The sequence below is a fragment of the Hippichthys cyanospilos genome, chromosome 11 (genome assembly GCF_059441005.1).
Source record: "Hippichthys cyanospilos isolate Australia breed blue-spotted pipefish chromosome 11, RoL_Hcya_1.0, whole genome shotgun sequence".
Lineage (NCBI taxonomy): Eukaryota > Metazoa > Chordata > Actinopteri > Syngnathiformes > Syngnathidae > Hippichthys > Hippichthys cyanospilos.
This window is the reverse complement of record NC_142379.1, coordinates 15,503,483-15,522,642: the sequence shown is the minus strand read 5'-3', so window position 1 is coordinate 15,522,642 and position 19,160 is coordinate 15,503,483. Positions and strand designations below refer to the sequence as shown.

Here is a 19,160-nt window from a genome sequence, read left to right as displayed (position 1 = left end):
ATCTTTCAGTCTTAACAGTGTTTGATAAATCTGCCCTTATCTACTGGAAAATATATTTTCCCATTTTATGTACACTTGGCTCTTGGCTAATTTGAGTCCTTTTTCCCATTTTATCCATTTACAGTTGGTCCTCATTCTTGATCAATTAGAGACTGCTTGTGATTTTGTAAGCAGATTCAAGTGTAACATAGATCTTTGATCAAATACTATGAGAATATCATCCAAGGGAATTGTAAGCTATTTAAAAAAAAATAGGTTCCTGCCAGCATCTGTGCAAATACGTCAGACGTGGACTAGCAAAGAAGAGGCAACAAACATCACTTAAAGATTTAGACCATTATTCTTTAAAAAGTAATAAATTAAATTATGATAAATTTCAAAAACTTGCAAATAAATGTGTTCTTAGCGACCAATGGTATGTTTTAAATATAATCGTATGTCTAGTTATCATTAAATTATATTACATGGGGGGTGGCACTCCACCGGAGGCTGCCATGTCTGTTGCAGCTATGGACAATGGTAAATGCAGCACCTCTTGCTGTCCGTAGTGAAAAACGGTCTAGATCTTAAACATTGTCCCTTTAAGAAAGAGTTGAAACAGGCCAAATAATGCATTGACTTAGAATGCTTTTGTTTTAAAGTTGGCCTTCTTATTGGCAGTAGCTACCAGCACCTACACCATTTTTATTACCGGTATATATATCACATCATGTCTCTACCAACATCAACACAAAACCACTAAAAAGTCCAATTCAATCGCTGATTAAACATCCTTAGAAACTGCTAGACAATTACTCTGTCATTTTATGACAGCACATGTCTCCAAAGTTAGTACAAGCTGCAAGCCACAGTTGTGCATTCAAATGTAGTCGGACAGTTCAAACTCAGACAAATAAAAAAGTTCCATCCATGCATTAAACTTTAATAATTGCAACTTACAGTATATCAGCAATGTGGGCTTTAGTTAAAACATTTTCAATTTTGGTTTTCTGCCTTGGCATTTACACATCGAAAGTTCTCCACGTTCTCTAAATTTGATGATATTATGAACTATTAGCGGATTCAGCTAATAAGGGAAGAAATAAAAAAGACAGCGCCGCTCACCACCTCGACTATGAGTGTTGATGCTAGTTCGGACAATCAGGTTCATGAAAGTCTGGCTACCCTGTCCCAGTTTGATTTAGTATCCCTGGAGTGTCTTACACAACTAGTTAATGCAGCAAAGCCGACGTCCTGCATGCTCGACCCGCTTCCAGGCAAACTCGTCAAAGATTTATTCCCGGTCTTAGGGTCATCTGTCTTGAATATTATCAACCTGTCACTCTCCTCTGGCATTGTACCTGAGACCTTTAAGATGGCTGTCATTCAACCATTACTTAAGAAACCTCACCTAGATCCTGAAGATCTCGCTAACTATAGGCCAGTGTCACACCTTCCGTTTATCGCCAAAATTCTTGAGAAAGTTGTAGCACGACAGCTTAGCGACTTTATGATAGACAACAATAGATTTGAACTCCTTCAGTCAGGTTTTAGGGCCAACCACTCAACTGAGACAGCCCTAGTAAAAGTGACGAATGATCTTCTATTAGCCTTGGATTCCAACGTCTCATCAGTACTATTACTCCTTGATCTTAGTGCCGCATTTGACACTATTGATCATCATATTCTTATAGAACGTCTTAGATCATGTGTTGGTATCTCGGGATCAGCACTTTCTTGGTTCAGATCTTACATCCTGGGAAGGACGCATAGTGTTTCTTATGGTGATGCGATCTCTGAGTCTTTCTCCGTCTCATGTGGTGTCCCGCAGGGGTCAGTACTTGGTCCCTTACTGTTCAACATCTACATGATTCCTCTCGGCGATATTATACGCAAACATGCTATTAGTTTTCATTGCTATGCTGATGATACCCAACTCTATATGCCCCTAGAAATAACGGATCCGTGCAAGTGCAGTAAACTGGAGGCTTGCCTTGCTGAGATTAAACAATGGATGTCTTCCAATTTTCTGCTTCTCAACCCTAATAAAACTGAGATGTTAGTTATTGGCCCTGCTCATCATCAGCACTTGCTTAAGAATACCACGCTGAACCTAGAAAACTGTATTATTTCCCAAAGTAGTTCTGCAAAAAATCTCGGCGTGATATTTGACTCCACTCTCTCCTTTCGAACACATATTAATAACATGACAAGAACGGCGTTTTTTCACCTCCGCAATATAGCTAAAATTCGCCCTATTCTTTCTCTTAGCGATGCAGAAACATTAATTCATGCATTTGTTACGTCGCGCCTAGACTATTGCAACATTTTGTTTTCTGGACTTCCCATGTCCTACATTAAAAGCCTGCAGTGTGTACAGAATGCAGCAGCGAGACTATTGACAAGGACGAGAAAGTTTGATCATATTACTCCGATTTTGGCTGACCTGCATTGGCTTCCAATACACGTGAGATGTGATTTTAAGGTGCTGTTAATTACTTATAAAATTCTACACGGTTTAGCTCCTTCCTATCTCGTCGACTTAGTATCACCTTATGTTCCGCCCCGACAACTTCGATCGCAAAATGCCGGTTTGCTATCGACCCCACGGGCTAAAAAGAAGTCTGCAGGATCAAGGGCATTTTCCATTCGCGCGCCAGTACTATGGAATGCCCTACCTATGGAAGTTCGCGCAGCCACCTCAGTAGAAATCTTTAAATCCCGACTAAAAACACAATTATATTCAAAAGCATTTAGTTAATTTAGCCTGTCTGTAGCCTTCTTCCTTTTTCTTTTTTCCTGCCCCCCTCTTCCGGCTGGGGGAGGGGGCTAGCTAGATGGTGAGGGTTGACTTGACCGCCTCCATTGGGTCCTGCGTTGGTCGACCATCATGAGTTAGGAGTTCGGCCGTCTGCAGTCCACCTGGCTGGAATGTGGGATGGTTCCTGCCCAATGGCCTTGCCTGCTGTCAAGACATCACTGCACTATATAGCACATTATGTTTTCTGTAATTTATGTTGTTTCTGTGTCTGGTACATGCAGCATCCACTTCAACCTGTGGGCCTGGAAGGGGGCTCCTCCCACCTGTGGTCCCTTCTGGAGGTTTCTGATTTTCCCCTAAATTGGGGTTTTTGAGTTTTTCCTTCCCCTTCTGGGAGCTTTGACAGGGGATGCTGTTGTGTACCCTATACTGAAAAGATGTCTCTGTACGACCTCTTTTCATTCTGTGAAGCCCTTTGAGACTTCGGTGATTTAGGGCTATATAAATAAAATTTGATTGATTGATTGATTGAACTGTAGATGATGGAATCATTAAATTCCTTGTAATAAAAACATTGAGAAACATTGTTCTTAAAACTGCTGGAACTATTTTTTTATACACGGTTGCTCGCAAAGAGGTAATCACAACAATCTTTGCTAGTAATTTGGAGATATACTTTTATACCCTATCATGACATTCACCTGTTTCCATTTAACCTGTTTGCCAATGGAACGTTCCAAAGATGTGTTCTTTGACCATTCATCAACTTTTCTGCCCCTGTGCTAGCTTTTTTGAAACATGTTGCAGGCATTCACTTTAAAATTTGCAAATATTTGAACAAAAACAAAGTTTATCATTTTAAACATTGAATATCTTGCCTTTGTAGTTTTTGTTTAATATAGGTTGAAGATCATTTGCAAATCATTTCATCTCAATTGTTCACAATGTTCCAACTTTATTGGAACTGGGGTTGTCGGTTTACAATACCTAATCAAATAACAAGGCTAGTATAAAGAATAGCATAGCGGTTGTGGTCCCCATGCTTTTTTATGAGGAAAAAATGCCCTTTCCTTCTAATTCAAAACACGATAAATGTAAAATAAAAAGATACTTTAATGTCTCCATTTGTCATTCTGTCTTGCAAGGCAGACGAGTAGATATTGATGATTCTTTGCACAATTATGGTTTGAAACAAATCATTGCCAAGTTATTTTGACTCTAAAATCATGTTTAATAAAAAATGTATATGAATCGAACTGGACCAAACCGGAAAGTCAAAGCCTTCCACCCCTAATTATAACATTGAAAATGAAAGTGGGCATGTAAAATTAAGTGGGCCCCTAAAGCTCCAAGGCTGAAAATGAGTCCCACTCAGACCCTGACTCTAGGGCCACTTTTCAATTACCCCAAACAGATCCACACCACCCCATGCCGGTTGGCCAGGCACCACAACACATAGCTGCTTTTGCGTTACCATTACAAAAGGCGTCGGAAGGGGGGGGGGGGGGGTCAGCGAACAGCGGAAGCCTCAAACAGCATGTGAGGAAAATGTGGGGGCCAAATGAGGCCATCCCAGTGTGGAGTGGGGCTAATGGATACGCACCATAGGTGCGGTGGCCTGACTGAATTGGATAACTGTCCTCCAGGTAATCTCTAGATAAGTGAAGGGTACATGTTGTAAGGGAAGTCAATATGTTTAAACGTCTCTGTTTTCCCTCTGAGTAACTCTTTCTTTTGTGGAATTTGACACAAGGGAAATTAATGCCCTCTGGTACTGATGATTGTGGAAAAACAACAGCTCACATGAATACTTTAAGTTGATATTGAATCTAAACAACGTTACAAGTTTAATGACAGTTGAAAACTGAATTAAATTGAAATGTGAAAATCATAGACTTAGAGCCTTGTGATTAGGAAAGTCTTGCAACCGGTGCTGGCCATAGCTCATCCATAACTCTAATTAAGATCAGCAGTATATAGAAAGAATGGAAATAGATGGATGACTATGGATTTTTAGAATGCATTTTTGAGTGATTCATAATATTAATGTGGATCTTTTTCCCCCCAGTTTAATTAACATTCATCAATCATCCACTTTCATGCTCATTTCATGAGGACCACAGTTGAGTTGGAGCCTATCCAAGTGACCTTTCTATCAAATATTTGTATATATTTTGAAAAGCCACATATTTCAATATCAGATTTCATATAAACCCTAAATCAACATAAACGGTCATGCATACAGCTAAAGGTGAATTTGGTTGTATCCATCTTCAATGAATGACACAATTTCTCACTTTTGCCAATCCGGTGTTTTAGGTATTGTAAGAAACAGACAGTGGTTCAAAAGGTTTACAAGTGCTCTGTCATGCTTCCTATCTTGGCACACCCAAGCACTGCCCATTTCCTGCCTAGCTTCTGCTGAAAAGTGTACTGCTCCACTTCTCAAGCTAAAAACCGTGTTAAATCCCCCCAGACAGTGGCAGAAAAACCAGATTGAAACACTCTATTTCTTTTATCCGTCATATAGCTTGCAGATGTTTCAGGTTAGGTTTCTGATGTCAATCTATTAACATCATTCAATCAACTTTGCAAAAGTTCAATCAGATGTGTTTCATAAAACTTATATTACACACATCATTCAAAAATGTACATTGGTTTAAAAATGTCCTGATGTTAAACTTGAGCAATTCTGTGTAATTCTTTGCAATTAAAAGAGGCATTCTTTTTCAGACCTAGAATACCTGTATCCATCGTCATGTTACAACATGCATGACCATTCCAAACCTTAAAAAAAAAAAAAAAAAAAACATTAAAATGTGCCTTTCACACATCCAAGCAATCATCGAACATTTACATCAACAACATAAATTACGTCTAACAAACGCAAGGAAAAACAAAACCACTAAATTACAAAATTCATTCTGGAGTAAAGATGTATTTCCAAATGCAACCCCATTCCAAAAGTCATTTCTGTGAATAAGAGCTCAATGTGTTGCTTGTGTAAGGGCCATTTTACTTGTTGCATCAGACACAAACATCCGTTCCCCTAGAACGTCTCTCCACACCTCTTGAAAGGGTGGCACAGACGAGAAGTAGGTAGTGGAAAACAGTCAGCTTTGGAGTACTTAACAAAACTGAATGAAACGAGCAAAAAGTCACAGTGGTAATTATTAACAGGAAACACTGCCATACCATGCACCATAGAACTAATGTCACTAATTTTGGAAAGATTCTATGTTGACTTAGGCCTAATCACAAAGTCATTTCAGCCAGGCTAACACATGAGGTCTGTGTTATCTTCTGGGAGCACTATAAATCCTGTAACCCATTTAAATTTCTTTTGATTATACGCAAGGGCACCATGGATTATGAATGTCCCTTAAAGAGGGAATTAAAAAGGCATGAAATCATACGGTATACCACTTAGCCATATTTAAAGTAAGTCACATGTGAGGTAAAGAAGTGGAAGACAGAAGTACAAGCTAGTTAAAGATAGATAAATGTGCTGAAAGCTTGACTCCCAACATAATTAAACTCTTAGACCAACACCCCTGTGGCATGTTTATGAGCCCCTCCTAATGGGATGTCTTTCTGCAGGCTGGAGTGAAGCCGAGGTTGGAAAGCTCTACTTCTGGGAGGACTGCTGATGTCATGTGGACACGTCATAAAAAAGAACATCTGTGCAGCTCAATGAGACTGCTCGGGCCACTTTGTCAATGTTCCCCACCACTGATCACGTGTGGCCATCCATCACAGACTCCCTTTGTGGGTGTGTCTTCCCGCAGAAAATGAGTGGAATTATGTTGTGGCCAACTGCCACCCAACAAGTGTAAAAGACATCATGTAAGATTGATTAATACTGATTGACATTTTCTATGAATGTTATGACCCATGGGTCATATGTAGTTTTTGTATGTGTTCTGTGTTCTCCTTTGTTTGTGTGTGCGTGTGTGTGAGTGCCTTTTTGGTGGGAGTGTGTCAATTGTGTGCAGGTGGTGTCATCCCATTGGCTGGCTCTCCTGATTTGCCGCCCTATTTAAGCAGCCCACGGACCAAACTCTGTCTCTCTCCGGTCATCCCACCGCCAAAAAACGCCACCTCAGAAAATTGTTAGTGTGCATCTGTGTTGCTCGCTGTGTTTGTAAGAATCAGTGGATTGAGCAGTAGTAGGAGGGAGACGCCGTTTTGGTTTAACCCTTTTTCTCCTGTTTTTGCGTTAGGTAGTTAGTGAGCCAATTATCATTCGTTTCCTTTTTGTTTGGCTAGTTAGTTAGGAATTCAGATAATCTTTTGTTTATTATTTTGTTTGTTTGCTCTCCCTCCGAAGACAATAAAATCTGCTTGTTTTTTGTTCTCAACAACTTTAGTTTCACGGGCCTTTTCTGGTGGTGAGCGTACGGATGGGGGAGCACACACGTTATATCCCAGTTCCCCTAGGCTGGGTGTAACAATGAAACGATGCTAAATGAAATTATGATGGAAACTGTCATTTGCAACAGCGCAAGTACAAAAACAGTAAGCGTCAGGAACATATATAATTTACCCGAGTTATGTAATTTTCTTAATGAACGGCAGCCAATATCGCAATTACGATTAAAATATGATTAATTGTGCAGCCCGAGAGACAAATATCAAAAACTCTGTATTTCCTTGAAAATTACAACACCCCATCATTTTCAACAGGGCCATGGACAACTCAGGTGGTCCTTGGGGGGATAGCTGGTTCCCACGGATACAGTGTCGATGACACCTGCGCCAAATCCACCACTAATATCAACATTATAATGAGAACTGGGAACACTGCTTTCAGCGCCAATTGTTGAACCTGTTTTCATTCCACATTATCTCAAGACAAGCTCAACAACCAAAACACAGATAATCAGGAACAGCCTTGAGGAATACATTAGTGACGTATACTTTCAAAATAACATGAATGGCCGTCACAACAGATGCGTGTCTATCTCACTCCATGTTGTGACTAAAAATTCAGTGCCCAAAACATTTTTGTTTTGTTTGGTTATCAAAACAAGTATCACAGTACTTAATGAACATGCTCATATAGATTAGTAAAAGCCCAAAGTTGTAGGTGTGCACTGCATTCACCTCCCAGCCTCCCCCACTCCTTCAAGTGAACATCCCATCCGTGCTTCAGATGAAAGGCCAGTCTTGTTTCTCACATGCACCTGCTTTCAGTATATTCGGAGCACGGCTCACTTGTCTCCATTGCATCATTTGCTGCTAAAAGTTGTGCAAGATGGTCTCATATTGAGACCTATACTCCCATCTCATCTTCAAGTTACAATGCAGTGTTTTGTACTTAATAGCTTGCTTTAATTTTGGTAAGTATTTAACTGTGTTGCCATTGAAAAAAAAAAACTGCTGTAGGTTATGCAAAGTATTTGATTGCTTAATAACCACTATTACTGCTGTGCACATGGCAATGAAATCTTAGACTTGTGTGTGTATCATAGCACATTTACATCAATACATACAGACGTACAGGTTAAAATTTGTTTTTCAAGAAAGTTAAAACCTGTTGGCACCAATGGTTCTGTTTTTTTTTTTTTTTTTTTAGTCAAAATCAATTGTTTTTAAAGTTATTTGCAGTATTATCTGTTCATGACCTCCTTTTTGCAAAAGGGTTTGACCTTACATCACAGTTGCTACACAAGTGAAGCCAAGTGCATTTTATTCTACTCAAAAACAGACCAGTTAAATTAGCCAAAACTCATGTTTATAACACAGGGGGCTCTGTGCAGCTGTTTGACTCATGATTGTAATGATCGATGCTATTTGAATTTAACTGAAGCTTCGATGAAACGCGTAAAATGCCCTTTTCCCCCCCTCAATCAAATTACAAAACTTCATTGGCCCATTTAGCAAGAAGAAAACAACAAGTCCTTACTTGTACAGAGAATACCTTCTCCACACTCCTTACACACACCACCCCCAAATCAACGACGTTCTAACGTAGTACATACTGTCGTGAAAAGCAATCCTTGGAGCACTTACAATTTTACTGAGATCCATGGTTGTTTCCCTCCTTACAGCGGTTGGGCGAAGATCCGCTGGCTCGATCCAGACGCGAGGAGCGGGGAGGCAACAAATGTGTTTTGGGAGAAGAAGGGGGAAGGTGGGGGAGCGCGACGTTAGCTCAACATGTGTCCCGATTTGGTATTAAAATGCCTCCCTGTCCCCACTTCCTTCCTTCCTTTCTTTCTTTCTTCCTCCGTCGTCCCCGCACTCTCTCGCTCACTGAACGAACATGCGACCGCGGAGAAACTGAAGTGACCCGGACTCGAGCAGCGAGGACTACCTCCGATAAAAGCAGCACATTTCACATCCTGCCCGCCAACATGTCTCAACACAGCTTGGACAGAGACTCTCGTGAGCTTTATTTTGCAAATTGCGCGCTTCTATTTGAGACAATAGCAGCACGGGGAGGCTGCAGAGTAGGATGGCTCAAACCCGGAGTTTTTCAACCTGCGTTCCGGGGCCGACCGGGGGTACCGCGAAGAGGGGGGCGGGGGGGTGGAGGTCAATATTTTGCTTTCAGCAACAAGCTTCCGTTGACAAAATGAGACACCCTATCCTGCTTACCTGTCTCAGAAGAGATATTCAACATTTCTTATTCCTCACTAATATGTAACCTCAAAAGGTTGCTGTTGTAGAGTATAATTTCCGCATGCAGACATCCATCTGAAGGAATGTAAAACAAGGCGGCACAAAAACATTAGGTCTGGAACGGGAATGTAAGCAGGTATGATATTTTCTGCCTGGCCTTTGGATTGCTGTCTGTGTAAAAGAGCAACCTTCAGGAACAAAACCTCAATTCATAGCATTAGAGCAACTCTATGTGGGTAACTGATGCCCCCATCTGGATTCTCTGAGATCCTCAACCCTGAAAAAGTGTGGTAAAATCTTTTTTTTCAGGGCAAATAATGCATAGTCTCTTTTTGGTTTGGCCTAATTGTTTTGTGAAAGTTTAATTTTCACAATTTGTCAAACCTAACAGACGAGGACATTTTCAAACTCCAATTCAGCCTGATAACTCACAAAAGGCCGTTTTTTCATGATTGTTTTAAATAATGATAAAACTTTCCAGTTTTGCTCACTAGTAAATTTCCCCCACTGATTCAAATCAAGTTACGGGAAGATGGATCTGCACACCATGGAGTTCCGTCTAACTCACATTCATTGAGGAAGTTTCCCTTTTTAAATAACCCATCAGGTTATCCATACCATGTGATGAACAGTATCTCAGGGCACACAACATCAACACATTGATTCAAGACAATGCAGCTTCTTTTCCATTGTCTCTCCACACTTCCTGGTACGATGAGAGGCCACCACTGAGAGCATCACCAGTGACATTTTTTTGCTTATACAGTACATAATATACTGAGCCTCACAAGAGATCAGTTTAGTCATTATTAAAGGATCCACCGTTAGTACTGTTTTCATTGTCTTGTCAAATGAGTAAAACTCAACAAGGGGTGCACATTTGCAACAAAACTAGTCACCCCCCTCACTAGCTTAGTCGTATTGTATGTTAAAATGGTATTCAAAAGATGCCTGTACAGACAATAAATGTTGCATTACAGAGAGTCACACACCAAATCACTCCTATTTGCAACAGGCGTCAACCACCTTGCATACAAATGGTGACAAAGTCATCCTGAAGTTCATAGATGTCCATTGCCGTGATAGGACCGTATAAACTGAGATCATGTGATTGCAGAAAATTGCACACCCTTCTTAGAACTGGTGGTGTGACTATTCAAATTAATTCAACCCATGGGAAATGTGGTCCACACACTTCTCCCACCTTATGAAGTGCCTTCAATGAACAAACCAAAATGTCCTATTTTCCAGTTGACTTTTCCTTACACTTGTTTTTGCTTTCTTGTAGAAGACTTAAGGTTTTGTGCAACCACTGGGTGTTTTTTAAAACTGTTCATTATTCCCACCTAAGTTCGCCACTTCAGTTTGGCACTGAAAATTGGGAACTGAGTGGAACCAGGAATGTCATTTGGGTTCTCACAGAATCGTTCGGATTTTCAAAATGTCAGTGCTAAATTTTGATCCTAAGTAAGCTGCGGGGAAGAAGCATGGATGACCGTGTGTGTGAGGCGCACAGCCCTTCACGCTGCCAAATCTGCGGCATAGTTTAGTTTGCCGCTTCTTTCGGCCGGCTCGCCACCTGCTTTGTACTGGGCACCGGGAATGCGCGGGTCATACATGCGCTGTGCTCTCCCTGTGAATCTCTCCAGGTGCAGCACCCATCACACACCAATGTGGCGGCGGTCAGCCTTTGTCGAATCAGTACTCTTGCCCGACAGGTCACCTCAGCTGGCGACTAGCGTTATAATTTGTTCAGATGCTGACTCCACGTCAAAATCGGCTAAGTACGTCTAACAAGTCTAACTAGAATTAATGCAGTGAGTCAACACACAAAAGTACAGTATATACCAAGCTAGTATTTAGATTGTAATAAACACAGCTGCAGCATACATACATACATACATACCTACTTGCAGAATACAGTCATATCCATGTTTTATATGAGTTTTCACAAAACCAGGCTTATGTTGGTGTAAATGACAATTCAGATATTTATATTTTCCACATACTTTATATGTGTAATTCATGGTGATAGCCGGACAATTGACGAAGTTACAGTACTTTAAATGTTGCCATCCCTATATTTAAAAAAAAAACAAAAACAAAACAAATTTGAAATTTTGGCACATTCATCTTTCAAATGTCCAGAGCAACTGATACCTTAGGAAAAAGATTGTGACCCAAAACCTTCAGGAAGTGTTAAATGACCACTGGAGGGTAAATTCCAATATCAGTTAATGGCATCGTGTGAGATTTGAACACTTTAATATCTGAGCAAGTTTAACATCTCAACTGATTGTTTTAAAATTGCTGCATGTGTGTGGTTTTTAGTGTCAAATAATCGCAATGGAAAATTTAAGATTTTTGTGTCAATTACTACATGATTTGCCATTTGATGTGGCTTAGCGGTGACATTTTTTCACTGATATTATATCTAAAATGCGTTTGGTCACATAAAGAAAATACATCTATCCATTCATTATCTATAGCCGCTTATCCTCACAAGGGTCACAGGCTTGCGGGTGCCTATCCCAGCTGACCGGGCTGTCGGTGGGGGACACCCTGAACTGGTTGCCAGAAAATTGCATGGCACACAGAGACAAACAATCATTCACGCATTTACGACAATTTAATATGTCTGATACATTTGCCATGAAAGTTTTTGGAGTATGGAAGGAAGCCATAGTGCCTGGAGAGAACCTATAAGGGCACGGGGAGAACATGCATACTCTACACAGGAAGGTGAGATGGATTTGAACTCAGGTCTCTGAAATTTTGAGTGCTCACTGCTCCAACGAGCCACCAAGAAAATGCATTTTGATTATATCCCTTGAACAGTTTATATATATATATATATATATATATATATATATACAGTGGGCCCCCGGGTTACGAACTTAATCCGTTCAGCGGCTACGCTCGTGTCTCGAATTGCTCGTATAGCGGGCAATCCAAACCCATGTTAATTCGTGAATGCGTGCATCGCGCTCAGAAGCCATAGGTAAAAACGACACACTGTATACATATATTAAAATTGAATGACATAATCTGCTGCACACTTGCCTTTTATAATACATACATTGGATAAATAGCTTTTACCTTTGAAACGACGAGACTTGAGCTGGGTGTAAGCATAGGGGGCTGAGTCCAACGCTCAAGGTTATCACGGCGATAGACATGCTATTGGTCTTACAGTGTTACAGTAACTCTTTCAGTCAGGGTGCAAATCACGCAGATACTAAAACATCATCCTCTTATTTCTTTCTTTACCGCTGCTAGTAATTTTAGAAGCTATGTCTAACAGATAAAGTTTGCAAAGTCTTCACAACATTCCGTTTTTCACTAATTTTCTCTGCTTCCTTCCATCCTGTCCCTTCAAGCTAGATAAAGGCGTTCGGCCAATAGCATATCGGCATTTCTGTGATTGACGTGTGACGCCGGCCAATAGCATATCCGTGAGTGAGACCGGGTGACCTTAATCGACCAATAGCATATTCGCATCTCCGTGACTGACTGATAATTATTCGCACTTTTTTTTTTAAACGGTTGGAATGTATTGACAATTAATTTAAAAAAAACACACATTTAAACCAATGACAATTCTTTGTCCTGCAATCGGCACATTTAATTTCATGTCAGCTGTTTTTCCCTTTAGCTGTTCAAACACTACACTTAAATGGTAATATATTTAGACACCGTGAGTGAGACAGTCAGTGTGACGTTGTAAGACCAATAGCGTTCACGTTACTGCCACAAGTATCTACTGATGAATGATGATGTCGCTACTGTTGATTTTATTGACGCAATTAAACGAGAACATTTCTACATACTCAATGGCCGGCATGTCGAATTGCTCGTAAGGCGAGAGGTTTGTTCGTAAGCGGAGGACAAAAATATCCCTGATCCACGCTCGTAAGGCGAATCGTTCGTAAATCAGGGTGCTCGTAAGCCCTCGTAAGCCGGGGGCCGACTGTATATATATATATTTTTTTTCAACTTAATAAGTAAAACATTAATATTTGAGGACTTACAAGTGTCTGCAAATAGCTGCTTGCATTAATGCATAAGGAGACGGAATGTGCAATGAAGCGAACGATCATCTTTTCATCTTCAGGTTTCATATTTAATTCCCCATTTTTATTTATATTTCATCCCAAATAAACAAGCATGAAAGGGGAAATTTCTATGTCCCAGACAGATTTGTCACGCCTGTGACATGTCATACATGACATTTATTATTTTATTTATAATTACAATAAATTATTATAATACATTATTACTGAAAACAAGCATTAAAAGGTTTGGCCTTTTTTTTTGGAAGATTTATTCTCTCAGATACCGAACAGGGTCATGATACAACTTGCTTGAATCCATGAATGAAAGCATTTAATCAAAAGTAGAAATAGCCTCGTTAAATAAAGGCACCCCTGAACTGACAATGAATTACATTTGGATTATTCTCTGATGTTCGGATAACATGACCTGCCTGCCATGAGATGAGGTACAGCATGTTTGTACAGTTTGCATAATGTACAGTGCAGAAATTAAGTACAATGCAGGCAAATGACCCAAGCCGTGCCGAATGTTGATTTTTGTAAATTCTGTGTGCAGCTGAAAAATGGATGGTGGGATGCAAATAGCCCCCAGGCTTTATCTTCAATATCGCTGGTCTATACAAATGGGATTAAACATGATGGGATAAAAAGAATAGAGATGAAGTATAACTTTTGACCCCTGTTGGGGAAAACACTTCGGAGGGTCTTTCTAATTTTCAGATTCGCAGTAGTGTCAAGCACAGACGATAAAATACAATCAGCATGGCAAAGCCATTGTTACTGTCACCAGGGACTCATCAGCGCAATTTGTTGCACAAACTGGCCTGCCACTGTCCAGCTCCTTTATTCTGTGTCCAGTCAGTGCAATGAGGCCACCATCACTGCCTGTCGTTTCTGCTGTCTCAGTACATTTAGGGCTTGTTCATTCATGCTCACTTTCTGCGTGTACATGGTTATCCATCTGTAACCTTATTGGAGTTTGATTTACTGCATACAGCCATAGCACTTTACTGTGCTCGGGAGGAAATGGTATGCAAACATCAAAAACAGCCAAAACATAGATGCTTTAATATTCTTAATTTTTCTAACTGTAATTCTTGACTTATTTTTTGTCCCAAACTGTAATTAATGGTCCGTTTGTCAAAAATAAATAAATAAATAAATAAATAAATAAATAAATAACTTGCCTAACAAAATAATCAAAATTCGGCTCATCCTAAAACAAAAACCCAAGCTATACCTAAATGGTTTCCCTTCCTTTCAAACAGTCAATCATCTTAAAAAGTTAGGCAAACTGATCACAAAACACACTAAAACCACTACACAATGCTAAGTGTGCATTTACCGCTGTACTATGGCCAAAAGAGTTCCCCTGGCACGAGACTGCAACAAGCAGTAAAATGTGCTTCAGAGGGCCTCCAGTCCAGCCAAATATTCATTTCTTAAATGACTTAAAAATAAAACTTAAAAAAAACAATTTAAGTGACGGTTACATAAAACAAAATTTGTGTCATGTGGTCGTATATTTGACCACATGTCATCTGTCACATACACTGCAAGTAAAAGCTTAATTTACTAGATAATGCATTTTAGACGGTGAATTTAAAAACTTCTATCTTGCATTGCTGGGATCACAGCCAATCAGAGTGAGATTGCCACTTTGCGACGTGCCCAACGGTTACTCAACAATGTGCAAGCATTTTATTCATTCAAATCTGTCACGTTCTGCCTGGGTTATGTTCGGCTATGGGTTTTTGTTGTAGAGATTTTGGGTTGTTTAGCCATTTAGTTTCTTCCCCACGTCTGCCTCGCCTCCCTGCCTCGTTAGTTTGATCTTGTCCACCTGCCTGTTTACCTGCCCTCCTTCTCCTCCAGTCAGTTTCCCCTGCCTTTTGTCTCTCCCCCAGCTGTGTCGTGTCTTCTCGTTAAGTGTGTGTAGTCTACTTAAGTTCCCAGTTTGCATTTGCTTCTCGTCGGGTCATTGTCTATTTTCTGCGCTACTGGTCCTTGTTGCATTTCTTTCCCGTGCTGCCTCCCGTTCCTTGTTGCCCCAGTAAGTTGAGTTTAGCGTTTTTGGTTGTACTTTGTATTTTTGGTCCATTGCGACCCTGCTTTTGTTTGTTATTAAATATCCTCCTTGGAGCTTCATCCCAGTCTGTCCTGCGTCCTTTTGGTTCCACCTTTCCCACAATCTACATTGCCTCAAGTCGCCATGCCTAATCGTGACAAAATCATATTTAAAAAGCAAAATAACACAAAAATCTCAACTCTCTTAACAGAAAAATACTTATTTCTAAACATTGCTTTTTACTTTAGGTCTGTACAATGGATGTGTCAAGCAAATTTGTGTGTGGTATGCATTTTAGTTTATGAAACCATGACTCTGAAACGCAGTGCAAACATTGACTTCCAGCCATACTTAGCTGTTTCAATGAGGAGAAAGTGTTGCTCAGAGCAATGCAATGAGGATACCTTCTCTCTTAATTGTATCTACTAATGCTCTAGCACTTAGCTACTCATTCAAGGCTCCCAAATACATGACAGTTTAAACATTCCTCAGAAATTTCAAAGATTTGAAAGACCGACAGACTGCAATCCTCTGTTTAACTGTTTAAATAATGAGACTCAGGCGGCTGGCAGCCTAAATTTAAAGCCTTGATTTTGCAACACACAATGTGATGTCACACTGCATATTCCAACAGCGGAACTTGTGGTCTAGAAGCCTTTCACAAGCTTTAATTATGGTTCATGTAACCAAAGATTACTACCTACACTAGTTCTGAAATGAAAAATAGCTCATGAAGCAATTTAAGAGACATCTCCGACATAAATAACAAGCATATAGCAGGAACAAGACATACTTACAAATTCAAAGACACAACAGAGAACACACACAGAACACAAAAAGTAACAGATAAAAGATAATGCAGCCAAAAATGAAGCCAAAAAGGTCATTAACATCAACACTGTGTGCTGTCTTGTCATCCTATGCCATTGTTATGGCACTTCCGAGTAGTTTAACCTGCTTAGTAGTCACAGGAAAGTGCAAAATTAAATACATAGCTTTAAATGCAAACCTGCACCATCCGAGCCCCAACAACTTTGAATATTTTTATCTTGAGAAAGAAAATCATGTGATTTACGTACAATGCAGATGTTAGTTAATGCAAGTCAACCTATCATATGTAAACCTGCAGCAGTTGGTCTCTCCCAGAAAAGCTAAACAATAACTTGGACCCATTAATCTAGCCTGTGTGACTAACACACATCAGTATGATAACTCTTGATGTTCACCAAGTCGAAAGGGAAACAGAAATGATTAACAAGGCCCCGGACTGAGGGCCAGAAGACGCCCAGTCAAGACAAAGCAAAACTCAGTGTGGGCTTGCACACTAGACTAACAATGCGGAACAGTTTTGTATTTGAACTGATGTACACAAACAGCTATTGTTCACCATTCTGTCTCAAATTATGTAAACTACAGTCCAAATGCCTATGACGCTGTACATGAAATAATAGGTTTGAAAAATGTTCTGACCAATTATATAAATACATGTTCCTCCCATGTGGATAGTTTGTACTCAGTGAGACCCTTGATAAAAGCTTAACATAAATTCTTTGCTTTTAGCAGTTGTGCTTAATGGCAGGCAAGGCAGAGATTGAAACCACACCGAGATTTATTCGGTTTACAACAAAAGAGGTGAAATCAACTACACAACAGATTTAGGCGGCTTTTGAACAAAACAGATCAGATGGATTATCTCTCGTTGAGCATCTGCCAAGAAAAGAGTGGATTCATTGATTCCCTGCAATCACTTGCCTTAGCTCACCAGTTAAAAATCAACCAGGAGACAAAACTAAATACAAACCAACATAGGGCATTGCAATAATAGCTGAATTGATAAGCATGATTATTTTCCTCAATATCTTGACTATTCATCGCAATTCTTCACATTAAGATCAACATTTGTAATTTACTGCACTTTAGTTCAAACTCATAATGTTAACAGTTGTCATTGCAAAATGAAGGGATTATAATTTTAGGATTCAAAAAATACAATTTACCCAAGAAGTTCTAGTTTACTATGGCTTAATTGAATAAATGAGATATTATCTCTCTTGCCCTGAATCGGAAAAGCATGTCCATGCAAAGGATGACGATCCCTTTTGAAGCACAAGCCAGAGGGAGTGGACTGGCTTGTCTTCCTTGCCAAAAAAGTATTTTAAAAAAGGGGGATCGTCTTGCATAGATTAGAAAAGAATGAAATGCCTTTGCCATTGCATAGCTGGTATACAACAACATTGGCAGCACCTTATCCAAATAATATGATTTGTATCCTAAGTGATACAAGATGCAATGTTTATCTTTGACAAAGTTGTAAAAAGTTTGCACACATTTGTTTACAGGAGCATTTAATGCACGGCAGATGTTTTGCATTTTAATTCGAAGAGGAATTATGCATGTTAAATGCTGGCTAAAATAAAAGCAATACTTGTTTTGAATGTTCTGCCATTTTACTTAATTTTTACTTATTTTCTTTAAAAAAAAGGAGAGGAAAATGAAGAAGAAAAAAAACATGAGAAAAAATAAAAATCTAAGATTTTATTTGTCTGCAACATCACCCAGCCCTAGCACATACCACTGTCAACCTTGACGAAATACCTCACATGAGAAACTTGTCAGCCTTGTCAAACGTGGTAAAGTTGTACATGCTGAATTTCTTATGTGGTACGGTCAAATAGCGGCTACCATTGTATCTATCTCCAGTCACAGGTTTTGGGTTCAAGTAACTCATCTGAGTTTGTTGCATGTCTGCTTGATCTTCCATTTATTGTATAAATCTCCTAAAACGTTAGTAGAAAAAGAAAATCATGTGTGTTAGCTGGACTGAAGGTTCAACAGGTGTCTAATCAGCATGTGCCCTCTGATTACCTTCCACCTCACACCTAAAGTTGCTAGGATAGACTGTACCTCACAAATGACCCTAAACACGATAAGTGTTAAAAAAATAATAAATGAATATACTTATAGAGAATGTGACGTAGGTGCCTGACAGTGACCTAGTGACCGTGTGGCTTGGAACACACAATCCTTCTAATCCATGCTGCTGCTGTCTTGCCTGAAAGAAGTGTGTGAGTGCAGGGGGTTGTGTCAACTGCATGTCACAAGCTAGCTGTTCACATTCAAACGTACTGTCTAAATAGTGACTATAATCAGAACAGCACTATCGCAGCAGTTTGGCTGCCTGGATTCCTTTGACCTACTTAACCCTCCTCCCTCCCTGTGCCTTTCTGTGGAAGAGGGTAAGACAGGGGGGACCACCAGGCAGGAAACAGCAGGATCCACAACAACAATGTACATGTTCAATGAGAGCATGCGTGATGAAGTCAGATCCTTGTGTTTGCTGTTCATTTGAATGGCACAAGTTCTTTTGGTGCCCTTGTGATAATGCATAGCTGACTTGGCATGTAGTGAGGGTGAAATTCATAAAGCTGCTGCATGGTTTGTATCCAGCTGGTAGGATAAACAGTACAATTATCTGAATTCGAAAGTCAACTGACCTACATTTGAACAGCTTTTGTTGTTGTGGGTACTCATTGCTATTTGCTGATCACACAGTGACTGACAACAAAGCATCGACATGGGGCAGAAAATCTGCTTATTGTGTCACACATAAAATATGATTTTTGATGAGTCCTCTCATTCTAGACGCGTTTGTTTTGCCTGCATTGCCATC

At 39.9% G+C, this 19,160-nt stretch overlaps 1 protein-coding gene across 2 annotated transcripts in view; it reads right to left on the bottom strand.

Moving 5' to 3' along the window:
* hip1 (huntingtin interacting protein 1) overlaps positions 1-19,160 on the bottom strand; it is a 53,599-nt gene that overhangs the window by 31,224 nt on the left and 3,215 nt on the right. Inside the window, exon 1 of one of the 2 annotated variants that reach the window (XM_088428096.1) lies at positions 8,756-9,090. The exons of the other annotated variant lie outside the window; for it this stretch is intronic. Coding sequence (XP_088284222.1) covers positions 8,756-8,773 — 18 coding nt within the window. The 5' untranslated portion in view covers positions 8,774-9,090. Of the gene's footprint in view, positions 1-8,755; positions 9,091-19,160 lie in introns of those variants that run through there. 2 annotated transcript variants of the gene reach the window in all.